Source organism: Octopus bimaculoides, chromosome 16 (assembly GCF_046866305.1).
Source record: "Octopus bimaculoides isolate indiv1 chromosome 16, ASM4686630v1, whole genome shotgun sequence".
Lineage (NCBI taxonomy): Eukaryota > Metazoa > Mollusca > Cephalopoda > Octopoda > Octopodidae > Octopus > Octopus bimaculoides.
The window spans coordinates 2,807,604-2,825,018 of record NC_142943.1 but is presented as its reverse complement, the minus strand read 5'-3'; the positions used below and the strand labels follow the sequence as shown (position 1 = coordinate 2,825,018).

At 30.9% G+C, this 17,415-nt stretch overlaps 1 protein-coding gene across 36 annotated transcripts in view; it reads right to left on the bottom strand.

Annotated features, from left to right (window-relative positions):
• LOC106878639 (thrombospondin type-1 domain-containing protein 7A) overlaps positions 1-17,415 on the bottom strand; it is a 1,055,067-nt gene that overhangs the window by 77,343 nt on the left and 960,309 nt on the right. For 20 of the 36 annotated variants that reach the window (XR_008265800.2, XR_008265799.2, XR_016244538.1 and 17 more), the window contains 3 exons: positions 14,519-14,548; positions 8,698-8,885; positions 582-709 (listed from right to left, as the gene is read on the bottom strand). Coding sequence is in view for 29 of the 36 variants with exons in the window: in XM_089364004.1 (XP_089220130.1) it covers positions 582-709; positions 8,698-8,885; positions 14,519-14,548 (346 nt within the window). In the remaining 7 variants the exon portion in view is untranslated. The remainder of the gene's footprint in view (positions 1-581; positions 710-8,697; positions 8,886-14,518; positions 14,549-17,415) is intronic. The other 16 variants (XR_016244537.1, XR_016244542.1, XR_016244541.1 and 13 more) reach the window with 1 other exon arrangement.

Below are 17,415 nucleotides of genomic sequence, written 5' to 3'. Positions count from 1 at the left end.
TGAATTTTCTAATCATTGATATGTAGATTTAGAGGAGGATAAATACAATTTTACTGGTTTGAAAACTGAATACTAGAAGCATTAACAATTCAGTCTTAGAATCTAGCTTCAAAGAATAATATAAAAACTGAGCAAATTGCCATTGAAGATTGTTTTTGTATATTTATTACAAAGTTCTATTGTTTTGTGCTCAAAATTTCATTTTATTGTAGAGTGTGAATTTGCAATCAATAATGAGCTGCTTCTAAAAATATAAAAATTCTACTGTTGCTCTTCTATAGAGAAATTTACTATCATTAAAATATTATACAGATTATATTGGGTATTGCAGACTGTTCTGCAAATTACAGAGTATATCAACAAGGAGTACTTCATCACTACAAAAGTAATATAATACTGATTGAAGCCAACTAAAATTTTGATTTGGTTTCGGTTGAGAATTAAGTCTAAAAAAGGTAAGCAATATTGATACAATAACAGATAAAACAGATGAAAAATAGAGGGTCCAGTTCTAGCAGTTTTCAAAAGATTTATTAGAATGTAATATAAACATAATAATTAATGATATTTTGTCTACTTACATTACATGACGTGTTTGTATGCCCCTTCCACAAGTTGTTGGGGATCGATACACACAAGAAGACCATCCATCATGTCTCCATACATATTCCTTACAATCAGTTTTGCAAAGTTTGGTTTGTATTTCTGCCTGCAAACAATAGAAATAATGGTGAGAAATTAGAGTTAAGCTAAATTTAAATCTAAGATGATAAATTAGGTTTGTATCCATATATTTTAAACCCAATGATGTCTCTATGAATGTTATTACATTTACAATATTAACTAAAACTAACATAACACAGGGTGTGAGATTTATGTTTTCTTTGACTGATGACATAATCCAGAAACTAGAAAGTTTAATTTGAGAACAAAGCCAGGTTTTGTGACAAAAATAATCATAGGATTTGTAATGAGAACTTCAGAAGACAGGATCAGTTGTTGCTTATGTTTATGTGAGAGCTAAATTAGCTTTGTTCTGAGCAAGGATCAGATCAACATTCCACCTCTTGGAGAATTTATTCCTCTTCATCGAGGAATGGTGGGTAGATTTATGGTGAAGAGATTTCGAACGCATCTTTACAAGAATGATGTTATGAAAGTTGCAGAATATTATAAGGTCCATGTTTCAAATAGTTATTTAAATATCAAATATGACATTGGCACTCTCAGTTTATCTGCCTCCCTTCCTCTCCGTCTTATATATAACTTTGCCAGCTCCCACCACTGTACCTAATCCTTCCTCCTAGAAAGTCAACTCTCTGAACCTCTCTGTGGATGTCTACTTGCAACAATTAATGCCATAATTTTTGAAAGGTCTCTGAAGGCAACGAGCATTACTGCCACTTTCTTTTGACCCAGTAAATAATATAAGAAACAATTAGAGACATTTCATTAGGACAAACTACTTCAGGCTAATGACCAGTTCTGTAATTAATGAAAAGCTCCATCCAGATATGGACAACAGGGTAATAGAATCCTTTATTAGAAAACAAGGCTGTAAGAATCAAGTGGTATCCAAAAGAAATTAAGAGGCTCTGAGTTACCTGATCACAAACTGGTAAATAAAACATCAGATTGAGAGGTTTCTGAATGTTTTGTATGGTAAGGATGAAGAATTCTGGATTGTAAGACATTTATGTGAACCAGGATGTTATTGGTTAGATATGCATTTAAATGGTAAATGCTGTCTCTGAGATTTAAAAGAGGTATGGCAGTGTGACTGCAAGAAACTATCATACAAAGAAAATGAAGGTAGTGATGTTGAACGAAGAGGTGTGGTGGATGGACTTTGTTGCTGCAGCCTGGGTTGGAACCCAGCCATAAGAGAAGGTTTTAAAAGAAAGATGGGGAGCTAGCAGCATAATTTGTTACGGCCATGGCCACTGAAAGAGAGGCTTATTTAAGTGTTAAAGCTTTAAGTTGATTGGTATTATCTAGTACATTCAGTTAGGTGCACAATTTGTTAAGCTCAAAGGCTGGTATAGCTGTATGGATATTAACAAGTAAATGATCAAAGCAGATTGACTAATGATGAGAATTATAGATTTGATGAGTTAATGGAACATATCAGAAAATCAAGAAAGAATCATAGGAAATCTATAACAACACATGATATGTTAAATTAAATGGAAATTGATATTGGAAGAGGATATGGAACCATAGATCATGTTTCCAGTATGATAGATATAAAGAACAATTGAGTTTATTCTGTTCTTAGTAGTTTAGTAGTAACTAAAAAAGTTAGTGGTCCAAGCAGAAAACAAAAAGTGCCATAAACCAAGGATTACATTTTAGCAGCAAATTATCTTTATTTATTTGTTATCTTGAGACAATAGCTCAGGAACTTTGTCATGGGTCTCCTTGCAGAGATATTTCAGAAATAATTTCTAATCCAGAAGCATTGTCAAAATTAAATAGACTAAATTTTAATGTTATAAGGATCAGTCAGAAATTAGACTGTGGGTTAAGGGCAAGCAGTAGGTATGAAACCTGTGCAAGTTCATTCCTGATTATTTGACAAAGAACCAAGATTTTATTTACACCAAATGTACGAGAGTTGTTAACAGATAGGGCAGCTAAGAAAATATTTTATTGGTTTGCCCTGCTGACATACTAGAAATCCTGGATAGTTTCTCTGAATTAGGTGATGCAATGAGCGTTAGGAACAGGATTCAAATGACTGAAAGTGGTGGGATTATGATAGACAGAAGGGTTTCTCTTGTTATTTGTAGAGAAATGTTAGCGAGGGATGTGTTGAGTTTATGTGGGATGAGTGATGATAACTCGAAAAATGACAAAGTGCAAGTAGGCTGAGTTCACTTGGATGATCAGCATTTTTTTTCCAGTCAGATCTTTAGAAATGTATCCCATAACTAAGAAATAGAATATATTAAACATACTGTTAGGGTTAGGGTTAAATCGTCTAACCCATGCTAGCATGGGAAGCGGACGTTAAACGATGATGATGATGACTGTATATACTTGCGGACGGTCACACTTTTTTACCAAAATATTTAACAGATGTTAGTTATATTTACATTAAAAAAAGGCCATGTAACTCCCCAGATTAATGTGTGACCTATCTGCAAGTCAAATGCAAATACCTACTTTGACAACCCCAAACTATTCACTGGTGTGACCTATCCATGAGTATATACAGTAATCAATTAATAATAATCACTTAGATTCATTGGCAGCACAAAACCAGAGATGTGTAACAGAAGGGTTTTGAATTAAATGACTCAGCTCTATTAAATGCATGGTATTTCTTGTTAAAACCTCCTGAAGGAATGGTAAAACACGTGTAGGTTAAAGTTTGACCTAGGGATGTTTTACTTGCGATATATAATAATAATACTGTAAATTGTCTAGTATGGTATGATACTCTAGCTGCCTCAGATAATAGTGAAGTTGGTAAATCAATATAGCTTGATTTAGAGTCATGAATATGCAGAGATGTAGTTGTTTGAAAATAGAAAGTCATCTGGGTCTCCGGTTCTATGTTACTGATGCCTGCTTCATAGAAATGTAGACTTTATTTTTGGTTTTAGATTCTACAAATTTGTCAACCATTATTTTACATTCGTAGCTTCCCTATATTGCTGCAACATCAATGATGCTTTAAAATTTTGACATAAATAGATAATGAAAGAAGTAATTCCTGCTTCATTCAAGCAACACACTTTGCTGAGAATCCTTCAATGCATGGATTCCAGTACAAGAGTATTACCATTGATTTTGTGGTGAAAATAGGAGGTTAATGTTTCAGATTTGCCTAGCTATCAGGATCAGAGCCATCTTAATTCCATAAAGGTTGGCATAGTTGTTCACTGAACTGGAAGTAGCAGTCAAATTTCATACAAATCACACCAAGCTGTCTTAAAAAGAGAAGGTCCTATTGAATAACTAGATGGTGAGAAAAAGATGGGCTGATGATGACTGAAATGTCTTTGATGCTACTTCTGTTTGAGTTGAAGCTAAACAGATCATGACTAAATCATATAACTCGCTTAGCCATGGTTTATCACTTATGGACTTAATGCTTCAATAATGTATCTAATTAAGTCACTTCATTAAGTCTTTATTTAATGACCATTCTCATAATTGGAATATTTATTGTTTTTACATCAATCAAACTCATAATCTCACAGCTGGATTAATCAATTGTTAGAACATCTGATGCACTAATACCTTGTGGTATTTTTTCTAGATCTTTGCACCCTTAGTTTAAATCCAACCACGGTCAGCATTGCTTTTCATCCTTCCAGAATCAATAAATTAACAGTCCAAGGTCGAGAGAATGGGTTGAATTATTAATGTATTATTTTTGTCTGTGTAGATACCTTGCAGTATTTGTCACCAGTGATGTTGGTGGTGCTAAGATGCATCAGCCCTGCCTTTCCCATGGACAACCTAAATGATATGAAGAAGGAGACCTGCATGGGTAGGGAACACTCAGAGTTCAACTTGAGGTCTTAAGCAATAAATCAGAGGTCCAGCCCTATTCCATATAGTCTAACAATTAAGAAAAATTACGATCTTGTTTTTAGCTGTACAGCAAATAGCTGAAACATTTTCAGATAAAATGTTATTTTTATTACACTTATCTTTGAGAAAAACACTCCATGATAATGTGAAAGCAATTTTATGAAAGGATAATAAATGTTTTGGAATAGGTTGATGATTGCATCTAAGTATAATATTAAAAAGACAATCTGATGGAAAAATTATAGCATACAGTTGGTTTTTTTGTCTTTTTTAAGAAATTGTTTTATATCTAAGACATTTTGGGAAAGTATTTCTCATAACATGAACATAAAACAAAGAACAAGTTGTTACTAAAGGTGAGCAGTAGATTATTATTGGAGTAGATTAAATGTGCTAAGCTGAACACGTTGTATCCATTCACATTCTGAGATCAAATCCTGCTTTAGCTCTCATCCTTTTAAGGTTAAAATTAACACCACTTAAGAATTAAAGGAGGGTGGGGGGTGTAAATTGATTGATGACAGTACATTATTTTGTGATCTTGTATCAAAATAAGATGTCATTGTTAAAATAGTTTTAAATATAATAGAATCACAATCTGACATTTTACATTAAAAATTTGTTAAATTCAGACATGGGATCAGATTTTATTGGTTAACTCTCTTCTATTCAGTGGGCATGTCAGTGTTGGAAGCTGTTCTAGATTAGACTGCATCTGAGGAGGAGAATGGTCAGAGGTCATGCTTATATTAAGTTGTCCTAAACTGACATAGAGGATAACAGAATGTAGCTGTAGCTCATACAGGAGCAGAGAAAGTCTTCCTCAAACGATGCGGATCTGAGAAAGAAAGATCAGGTGTGTTCCGTAATACAAGAGTCTGAAATGTGATTCAATGTGGATTGTAAGATTAAGAAATTAAGTGCATCAATGGGGTTTAGAAATTAAGTGCATCAATGGGGTAACAACAAGAGGAACAAAGCTCAGAGCAGAAGTTATAAAGATGAATATCAGAGAGGAGCACAGTTCAGTGTTAAGCCAGTGGTCATAAAGGTTTGTGAGTGTGCTTGGCCCTTGGTCAGCTCTCTTCTCACTGGTATGAGAGAGAGTCGACCAAGACGAGTGTTCAGTGTACAAGTATGGGATGTATTTTGTAAATAGTTAGTGATGTTTTCAATCGAGGAACTGCTGGTGGTGATGGTGAGGTGGGAGGAAGGAAAACAGCAATATATAGATTTGTTAAAGTATAAATTTGGTATGTACAAAGTTTAGCCATGTATGTTAGATGTAGATTTGTAAACAAACAGGTTAATGAAAAGGCAATTTAATTATTAGCTTGTTGCCCTGTCTCAGAGAGAAATGTCAACTAATCACTGCAAACAAACAAGGAGAATGACAGTCAAAGTATGTTCTACTCTTTCTCGCTGAAAGACTTGACCCTTAAAAAATAATAAAACACTGAAACTGAAGTAGCTTTCCAGTTCTTTTGATAATATAGAAAGTGAAGATATTAGAAATAATTAGCTCTTAATTGTCTGTCATTATGTCTTTTAGTCAGTGCATGTTTAACAAATTAGCTATAAAATGTGCAAATAAAAAGAATCCTGAGTAATTTTAATTGAATTTTCAAGTTTATCATTCTGAATATGCTCCAAGTTTAGTAACAGTTTTATAGTTTCAGTATTAAAACTGCAGTTTGAAGATATTCTTAATTAGCTACTAATTTAGAATCAAGCTTGACTTGTTATAGACTAACAAATATTCCTGTTCAGAAATTAACAGTAGGTTAAATTTTTCGACTGTAACATTTTGAAATAATTGCTTCAAAATATTTCCTTAGAATGAAAAGAACATATTTTTCTTATCTCTCAGAATATCTGTTAAATATTGTATCGTGGGAGGGTCATATTGCCAATTAGAACATTCACACATTTTGTTCTGTTTCACTTCTTTCTTACCAGTTTATTAATTGAGTGCTTCACTAATTGTTTGATCAATCATTGGATACATCATGATAGAAATAGTGCTTAGTAGGCACATCATTAATCAAGCTGCTAAAAGGAACGTAAGGACTCTGACAGGCCAACTGATTCATTGATCAAATTTATTAGTCAAGGAATTAATTATTTAACTTGTTGAATAATGAAATGCATCCAAAGTGTGTGTTAATATCAACAAAGTGACCCTCCCAAGATACAATGACATCTGTTTCAAGATACCTCACATCAAGAGACTTGCAAAACAAACAGAAAATTGAAATAATAGTCCAACATTTAAAATTCATAAAATAAACCTGAAGTATAAATAGAAATTATTTGGTAATAATTGAGATTTTTTTTTTTTTTGTCTAATTACTAATGTGCAGTGTTTTAATCCTGTGTAGGCTGACACAGGAATAAACTAAAGAATTGAAGTATGAAACAATTGCTAAAATATATTCCTGTGTTAGGTTTGGACAGAAGAGATAATGAGAGAGAGAGAGAGAGAGAGAAATAACAGAAATAGAGTGAAAAAGTTAAAGCTGTGATGCATTTATATAATGCGATACAGCAGTTGACAAGTAAAGAAGAAAAGAATGGCAAACACATAAGTTATAATTTGCTCAACTTCAAAAGTTTTTTTTGACAGTCAATTCTTTGGGATTAAGTGAAGCATGAAGAACATAATGTTTGTATAATGAGAACTAGGCATCAGTTTTATGATGGTTTTATTGGTCTTCAGATAGATTATGAATCCAAAGATGAAGTCAATTTTTTTTTTTTTTTGTTGATTCTGTTACAAATACAGGTTTTAAAAGATTTCAAGGATAATTTCATTTGGAAAAATGACAACATGATTATTGACCCCTGAACTAATCAATGTTTTTAATCAACAATGAAAGAAAATATTATTGTGACCTGACCTCCTATTTCCAAGTTGGTTTGACTGTTTGATTTCTCTGCTGCACTATGACCCACCAGATGGTCAAACATCAGAGATTCTAGTAATTAGTTCAGATTCATTGAGTGTAAACTTAATAGTAACCATAAATTGGAATCTGTCCAACTTTCAGTCTTTTAAAGTTCAATCTCCACAGTTGTTAGATTTTGAAGCTCTGTCATTTATTACAGCATACAATTTTATTTGCTAACTTTGTGCATATTTCAAATTGAGTTTTCTTATTTTCTCTTTCTGTTTTCATACTTAAAAATTTTATGATTAAATCATTGAACACAAGTCAAGTGAAAGTAGATGTAGTGATAATTTTGAGCAAATCTTTAACCTAGAGTCGATTTGTTATGTGAAGCAGAAATTATATGAAGAGTGTTTTAACCTTTATGTCTGTAATATTATTAGGTTAACCATTTCATGCATGGAATAGCCAGTTGTGGTTACATACTTGCATATCAATGGTGCAAAGAAAACTAATCTCTGACATGATTTTATTGTTTAATATGTCTATTTCCTCCCATCAATTTCATAATGTAGCTAGTTTTATATACCTGTTTTTGATAATAGCATCTAAATACAGAATAAAAAGGATTTTAAGCTTAATAGGGGTTACCTAGCATATATCAGAAGACAATAGTCTTTGGGGAAATGGCAAATCTGGCAGAATACAGGATTAAATGTAGCTAGTTATATAGCTTTACATTCAGTCAAAATATTGCTGAAGCTGTCTTCTGAAATCTTTCATTGTTTTCAGGTGATGAAGTAAATTCTAACCAATGACTAACCATGAAAATTGGCTACATACTTAAAACAAATTTTTTGTCTTAAACCAGCATTAGAAACCTGTATTGAGATACAAGAGTAGTCAGCACAGATAACTGTTTGCAGTTACAGCTGGCCACGTGTATAAACTACTTTATAAAAGAAAATGAGAAACCAGATGCATGCTGTTTCTTTGACCCTCTCTTTTTCTCTCTCTTTCTTTCTCTCTCTCTCTCTCTCTTTTATGCTTTGAAATTCTCTTATAACTGCATTGTTAGTTTACTCTGAATAACTTTCATATTTCATTTGTAGGTGTTTGATATGATTTTCAGTTTTTTTTCTTCATAATATTAAAGCAATGGAAGTAAATAAAGGCTAAAAGAATTTACAATGAATTCTGTTTACAATTACAATTTGAGGATATTATTTAAAAAAAAAATGAATTAAAGATCAATTACCCGAAAACTTTCTATATTCCTACTGCCTAATTTTGGACATGGCCTTCCACCAAATAGAGGGCTCTGCTCAACGGTTCTGTACCTTTCACGGAAGCCATAACCACATGAAGCATTACACATAGACCAAGAACTCCATTGTGACATCAGACAATCTACTGGGCAAGAAACAGAACAGGATTCGAATTTATCTGAAAAATAAAACATTAAGTTGAAGCAATAAATAGTGTTCAATGAAACAGTTAAAACCTGTGGGACCAGAAATCTTTTTACATATCTAAGACAATATATTTGTAAAGTCTTCCTTTTATTTATATATATATATATATATATATATATAAAAGATAATAAGAGTGAAAAAACTACAGAAGGCTTGTGTTACATGGTTAAAGTATATATTTAAATTATGTCAGAAAAATGTTATAAATTGTTTTTGGTATATAAACATTGTATTTGGAGAAATAACCGGTTTCGTGTTGTCTTTTCAAATTTCTCTACTTCATTGTAACGTGTTCGCTGAGCGAACACGTTACAATGAAGTAGAGAAATTTGAAAAGACAACACGAAACCGGTTATTTCTCCAAATACAATGTTTATATACCAAAAACAATTTATAACATTTTTCTGACATAATTTAAATATATACTTTAACCATGTAACACAAGCCTTCTGTAGTTTTTTCACTCTTATTATCTTTTATACATCCAACCACATGCTTTCACATACCAACTTTCTCACCTATATATATATATATATATATATATATATATATATATATATATATATATATATGTATGTATATATATATATATATGTATATTCTTTGTATTTAATATATAGCAAATTGAATGTGAAGTATTGTAAAATCTGCACACATTACTTCTTATATTTGGTAACATATTACATAAAGAACTAAAAGATATCTTTCAGATATAGTTTAGCAGATGAATTGCAGAAAAAAAAAAAAAGAATTCATTGTTTTAGATATTGTTCACTAATTTTGTTTTAAAGGTTTGTCTGGAGAACCAAACTAAGCAAGACATCTTAAAGTTCATTTTGTTTTCAAATTCTTTTGCATTTTTATTAAATTTTCTGTTTTACATGAAATATTCAATTTCTATAGGTTTAATTTGTTAATATTATTTGTTAATTGTCAGCTAATTTAAAGCAATTACATGTCTCAATTGTCAGAACAGATACCTAGTGATTGGAATAATTGTGGTTTATTCACCAGAACTGATTATGAGAAAATACAAAACTATGAAATGAAGAAATTATTTAGTAATAACTGTAGAACTGTAGAGATAGTTTGTCTTGAAATAGTTTGCACGCACATATATTTAAATATACATGTGCACACTGATACACACACACACAAACATATCATGTGTACACATGTATGTGTGTATGTATAAGATATATTAATATATTGTCTGTTTTGGAGTGCTGATGGTGTATGTGTGTCGTATAAATGGTTTTGTATGTCTACATGCATACGTTGATCTCTGTTGAATGAATAAGAGGAGTACTCAATACATGTTGTAGATCGTAGGGTCATTTGTGTGCGTGTGTGAGTGAGAGAGTCTGTGAAGCTGAGTGTGCATATACATGTGAAGTTGCAATCATGTATAGATGTTATCATGCTTGTGTGAGTGTGTATGCATGCATCTACAGTATATGTGACATGGTAAACATTTAATAAACTTCATATGTGTTTATATATATATTTATTCACTTAAACTGTGCATGAATGCTTTAGATTAAGCAATGGGAGACAGTGCATTACAAAGCAATAATATGCATTTTACTTGTAACTAACACTAAATAATGACTGCATTCTAGTTGAATAAAGCATGGAGGCACCGGTGAGTTGATGAAGGAATGTAACTGTCAGTCACAGCCTAATTTTCAATCTCCCGATATGCAATGTCATTTTTGTACACATTTTACACTTTGTATTGTGTCCTTTAACTTTTTGTTCAGACTAATAATACCATTTATAATATACATATATGAGACATGCACAAGTTCCACTATCCCACCGCTCTACAATTCAGTTACTACCTGCAGCCATCTATGATGATTGGTGAGGATGTGACTTCATGTATCTGCAAAGAATGATGTATGTGCACATGCAGGAAATGACTGTGGTTAAAAAATCTTACTTCTCAATTATGAATTTTGGCTCGGTCCTACTACATGGGATCTTGGGCAAGCACATTCTTATATGACTTGTGAGTGCATGTGATTGATGGAAACTATGGAATCCTGTCTTGTCTGTATATATTTATGTAAATGTTCACATAGTACATTTTGCCTAAAGAATCTCTGTAAAACTTAGATTTCTAAATAGCCACCAATTCAATCAAAACTTAGTTCAATTTCTTTTTTTGTCACAACTGTTTTTTTTTTCCTGTTCTTTAATGCTCCCTACATTAAGCATGTTAGCATTAACTTTATTGATTCTTCAGGTGGATGGTAGCTAAGAGTAATTTATTCTGAGAACATTTCTACTTTTCTGCACCAACAAATTGACATTTACTCTGTGGTTTTCTAATCATTACTTCATAAAGAGATCCGAGAAGACCAATACATGCTTAGATTTATCTTCTGTACATAAAATAATAATAGTAAATAATAATAATAATAATAATAATAATAGCAATAATAATAATAGGTCAATCACATCAGTTTTTTTTCCTCACTTCATAATTTCTTTTGGCTAGCTTTTTAATCATATCTCACCCTCCTGCACTAACTTAAACTAATACTCTTTCTCATGAAACATAATTGTTAGTGTTAGTTAATATTCCTTGAATAAAATTAACTATATATGGAATGAAATGTCTTTCTACTTGCTACTCTACAGTATGTGGCAGTAAGTCTTGAAAAGATAGAATTTCATAAAATTGCTTTATTAATTAGACACTTCAAAAATCTCACCCTATACTCATTCCTTCAAAAATTAATAGGTTCCTGAATAACAATTCTCAACTATAGTAAAATGTCTAATTATATTATTGAAACCATATATTTACAGCTCAGTGAAGAATTCAATGACAGTATTACTCTAATTACTGATTTAACGAAAAACTATAATAGATCTTTAAAAATATTTACATATACATCTAGGAAAATGTAGCATAGATCTGGGGAAAAGATTTTCAAAAAACTTTTGGTGATTTTTTTGAGTCGGTGAATAATTGTGATAACTATGTTTAGCTGGAACATAAAAAATGCAACATGCACTTAAAAGAAAACAATGAAATATTAGCATTCTAAATGGACTGATTTATTATGCAGATCTAAATTAATACATATAACCTAACACATGAGAGATGAATATCTATCTCATATCTGCACTTATTTTAAATGGAGATAAAAATTTAAATAACGGAAATAATATAAATGAAATAACAAAATAAATTACCAAATTACAAAGAATGCATAATTTTTCATGCATGTTTAACTTTTAACTATTGTTTTATATTTAATCATAATTTTCTATTTACAAAACCTTTCTACGATAATGTTTCCATAACTATCGTCACAGACATTGAAGATGTTTATTGAGCTGCTACTTAAAGGGGATGGCGTTCATAAAAACAAACAAAACAACTGTTTTTCAGAAAACAAAAAAAACTCTAAAACAAATGGATTGAATACAAACTTCAAAACAAATAAATTGTAAGAAGGAAAACAAATAGGTTAGATAACAAGGATGAATAATAGAGATATTCTTGACGATGGAAGCGATGAGTGGGACAGTCTCATGACGTTTATATAGTATATTATCGTTTATCAAAGTACCGTAAATACTAGATTACTCTTGATCTCTGATCACTGCAATCTTATAAGGAATTAACTTTTTCAAAAAGTTGGGTAAAAAAATTGAAGAAATAGTTCGTAATGGTACCATTGAAAGTTTATGAGGTAAACATGTAGTTACTTTAATATCAACCCTTTAGCATACAGATTACTCAGTCAAATTTTATATCTATGAATTCACATTGTTTTGAATTAATCATGCATTATCTTCTACATTTGAGGTTCTGATGATGTGGCCTGTGACGTGGGGTGGCTGTTTCAGCAAGTGTCACTTGCCATTCTTTGCATTGACATCTTTGCAATCATGTCTGCAAGGCATGGCTGAACACTTCATTTGTTCTGGGATGTACAACCTAAGCTGTGTATTTGTTAGTTACTGTTTGTATTTTGAGTAGTTGTTGTCCTAAAGGCAATAAACTACTTGAAACATATATATATATATATATATATATATATATATATATATATATATATATATACATATATATATAAGTCATTGGTTGACCAAAGGTTAAATCAGAAAGCACTTGTCCAATACAACAAGCAGTGGGACTGAACCAGAAACCATTGTTGTAAAGCAAACTTCTTAAATATACACACAGCCATATCTGGGCCTTTCAACCCATCTGGAGTATTTAGAAAAGAATATTCCAGGTTAGAGTTTACTATTTGTGATTTATTGCTATGATATAGCTTGAAACAAGCTAATATGTTTCACTATGCTTGAAGTAAAAAGACTTCTCCAACAACGAGATAATAAAAATTTAACTTTAAAGAATATAACGGTAACGTCTATTCATACGAATTAATATAATTTACAGCTCTGTAGTAAAACTGAAAAGAATTTTCAAACATCTCCTATGTTTTGTGTAATGCTATTTTTAAAATGAATAACAGTTCTTAATAAATCCATTGAAATGTTTGTCAGAGCTCTGAACGCTGTTTGTCAATAAAGGATATAGATATGATAGTGTGTATGGTGAAGTTTTTTCTTTTACTTAATACTTTCAGATGGGCTTGCTAACATACTTGACTGAATATAAAGAATATTTCTTTAACCCTTTACCTTTTAAACTAAATTATTCTGTTTTATTCTCAAACAAGCCAGTTCTGATCTCTTACACCTACCCAACAATGTCAGTCCAAAAATAGTCATATCATTGAAATCTTGAAACTACGAGATAATGCAAGTTTAACTGGAAACTATGTGAGTAAATAAGCATTACATTTGACAGAGTAATCAGAATGTTAAAGAGTTAAGTATGTTGAATGATAGGTGCAGGTGTGGTTTGTGGTAAAAAGCTTGCTTCCCAACCACATGGTCCCATGTTCAATTCCGCTGCATGGCTACTTGGAGAAGTGTCTTCTGCTATAGCCTCAGGCCAACCAAAGCGAGGTTGAGGCAGAGTTGTTAATGGCGCTTTCCTGTCAATAACTTGTTTGCATGTTTTGTGCCTTCAAGACCATTTGAAATAAGAGATCCTTTATAAAAAATGGTAAAGGTTGACATCAGAAAGGGCTCTAAAACAATACATCAATAACATTTTTATCTGAACCCTGCCAGGGTGGAAAAGTGGGTGTAATATGAATGAATGATTAAAACTAGGTACTATAAGTTGCATAATTTTTAAAAATTATTTCACCTTGTTATGGAAAACAACAAAATTAAAATTAAATAAAAAAAAAAAAGAGAATTAAAGAATAATTTAGTAAGAGCATGCATTTTATGTTAATCCAAGATCCAAATTTTCTTACACCAAAATAAATAAATAAAATAAGGATAAACAGGAAGACTTAATTTATAAAGTTAGAATATTCTTGACTACAAGGGAAAGAAGGGGAGAAACATTTTGCATCCTTTGTTTCCTCTGGTGTTACCAAAAATTGCAGAAGAAAATGTCACAATTATTAAGCAGAGAAATATTAAAGGAAAGCTAGAAATTATTTGGAAACTGATTAAGAATTGGAGGATATCTTTTGGCAACAGTAGACTTACACTGATATGTACAGCATGGATTTTGTGGACCTATTAATTAGATAAAAAATAAATGGCAAAAGTCACATCAGTGATGATGTTTTTGGAAATGATTCTAATGATGGATTAAAATGAGATATTTCCAGATGAAGGAGAACTCTTAAAAATCATGTATCAATATTAAATTGGAAAACAAATTACACGAGTCTTCAAATTAATTTTGAAAAATAAAACAAATTGTTTATTCTTAATGTTTTATACATCTAAAATACATTTTGCTTGACTTATATTGCACATAACTTATAAAGCTGTTTCATTTTTATGTTCATTAACATTATCTTGTGTTAACTTCCTACATAATCTTATGTTCATGCAGCTCATGTGATATTCATTTCCACATTGCAAATATTTCAAATTTCATATACAAATAATTATTTACTAAATATAACTTATTTGGCTTCACTTTGTTTTATATGTCTGTCAGATATATATATATATATATATATATATATATATATATATATATATATGTATGTATGTATGTATGTATGTATGTATGTATGTATGTATGTGTGTGTGTATGTATGTGCGTATATGCATATATATGTATGTATGCATATGTATATATATGTATGTATGTATGCATGTATATATATGTATATGTATGCATGTATATATATGTGTATGCGTACTGGACAAGTATCTACTTTTACAACCACTAATAAATTCCTTGTGAAACTATGAAATCCAGTCACATACACATGCATGCACATGTGTGTATGTGCCTGCAAATGTTGATGTTGCAACCGGTTGGTCTGCACTTCCATAAAGCAGTGGGGAAAGAAATCCCTTCCTTCAAAAACAGGTGATTGCACCAGAAAGGGCATCCAACTGTAAAATGTTGCCTCAAACGGGTTTCAACCTATACTAGTAAAACAGATGTTAAACATATGCATGAATGAGAGAAGTTTTGTTATGAATATCCTAACAAACATTGCCAATAGTTGTAAAAAGATAAACAGACATTTAGAGACATAAATTGACTTACAGATAATTACATGAATTTAAGGGAATTTATAAAGAATTTAAGTAGTTGTGTTCTTTTCTTTTTGCATTTATAATCCAGCTTTCAATATCTTCCCTTTGATTTCATAAACTTCCACTTATCTATCTGTCTCCATAACAACTTCCTCCCTGTCAACCACCCTCTATCCTAATATATTTCTTCAATAAAACCCCACATTTCCTTTTTTAAACTTTCTTGTATTCATCATTGTATTCATCTCTCATTCTACCTTTTTATCTGCACTTGTCTATCTATCTTACTATTTTATTCATCCTAATAGTTTTCTTAAGCACTCACATAAACAGCAATAACCACTACCCCCTGTCCTAACCCCCAAAAAACAATAAAAAAAGCAAACTAAAATTACATCCCATTCCCACCACAAACATTGGATATCACCATACTACAAAAAGGAAAAAACTGAGAAGGCAGAAAACTAGCAGCCAAACAGCAAATACAAAACAGAAAAGTTTCTCACATATCACTGATGACAACATGATTATCACTCAAGATGAACATTATCGTTATAACTGCAAATATGACTTTCTCCTACAAAATATTTAAAATTTTATTCCCCAGATCATTTCTTTGCTATCCAGCTCTAGTTAGTTACTCTACTAGCAATGAAGTATAGATTGTCATTACATTTTAAGTCTCTATCCAATTTAGTAAATATGTACAAACTACTTTCGGTATAAAAAAACATTTTGAAATGTATTATAAGCTGTACACTTATTAAAATTAGTTTTGAAATATGCTTTATTTGATGTTTAACCTTTTTAAATGAATATAAAGTCAAACATTAGTTCAATATATAATCAGATTGTCTTTTAGAAAAGTGATAAAATGAAAGAAATAGTTGTTTTGCTGAAAAACTAAAATAAATATTCTACATTTTATGAGATTGAAAATGTATTATTGAAAACAGACTTCAATGGATCCTCAAATTATATACAATGCTAGATATTTTAATAAAGTATTCCTTTTGATACTTAGTCTATTTAACAAATAACTTTTAGTTGTATAAATACTTTTAACTGAAGTATGTTTAAAACTGTTATATACAAATGAGTATAATTGTGAACTGATTTATGCAGAATAAACAAATCTGCACTCACTTGTTGCAAGTTATTGCATAAAATTGTGATATTAGATTTTGCTTTACTTCAAAGTAAAAAAAACTGATGTTTACATTCCGCAAAGATATTGATTAATTTGTATAAAGATGTAGGTTTTTACACATCATTAGCTTTTATGCTTATAGCTGTTTAACTCTCTGTCTCCCTCTAAAATTATATATGCAAATAGTGGTGATGAGCTGAGATTTCACACACACACACACACACTACTGATGCACATTTTATATTTAAATGTGCATGTGTATATGCAATATTTACTTTGTAAATTGTGTTATTTTCATACTATGTGCAAATGCAAACTTTGCCTGAAATGTCTATGCAAAGTCTAAGTTTCTCTGATCTCTTTTAAGTAGAATGCTAAAAACAGCTAAGAACATCATTGCATTTAAATGTATTTGGTCATCTCTGAAGTTAATATATTGTATATATACATATATTAAGATATAATTATATTTTAATAATTTGAGATGTCAACTGGATATGTGTATTTCAAAGGAGGGTCAAGTGCTAAGTAATATTGTTAAATTGATATTTCATATGTAAACTTTTATCATTCAGTCTGTAAGGACTTAGATTAATATACAACAGAGATTAAATGGAAACAATAGAGAACATATGTTTGGAACCATTGAATGGAACTGGAATTTCAACATTACATACACCATTTTTATGTTTGATGTCTTCATCAGTTTGAAATGGATATAAAAGAGCAG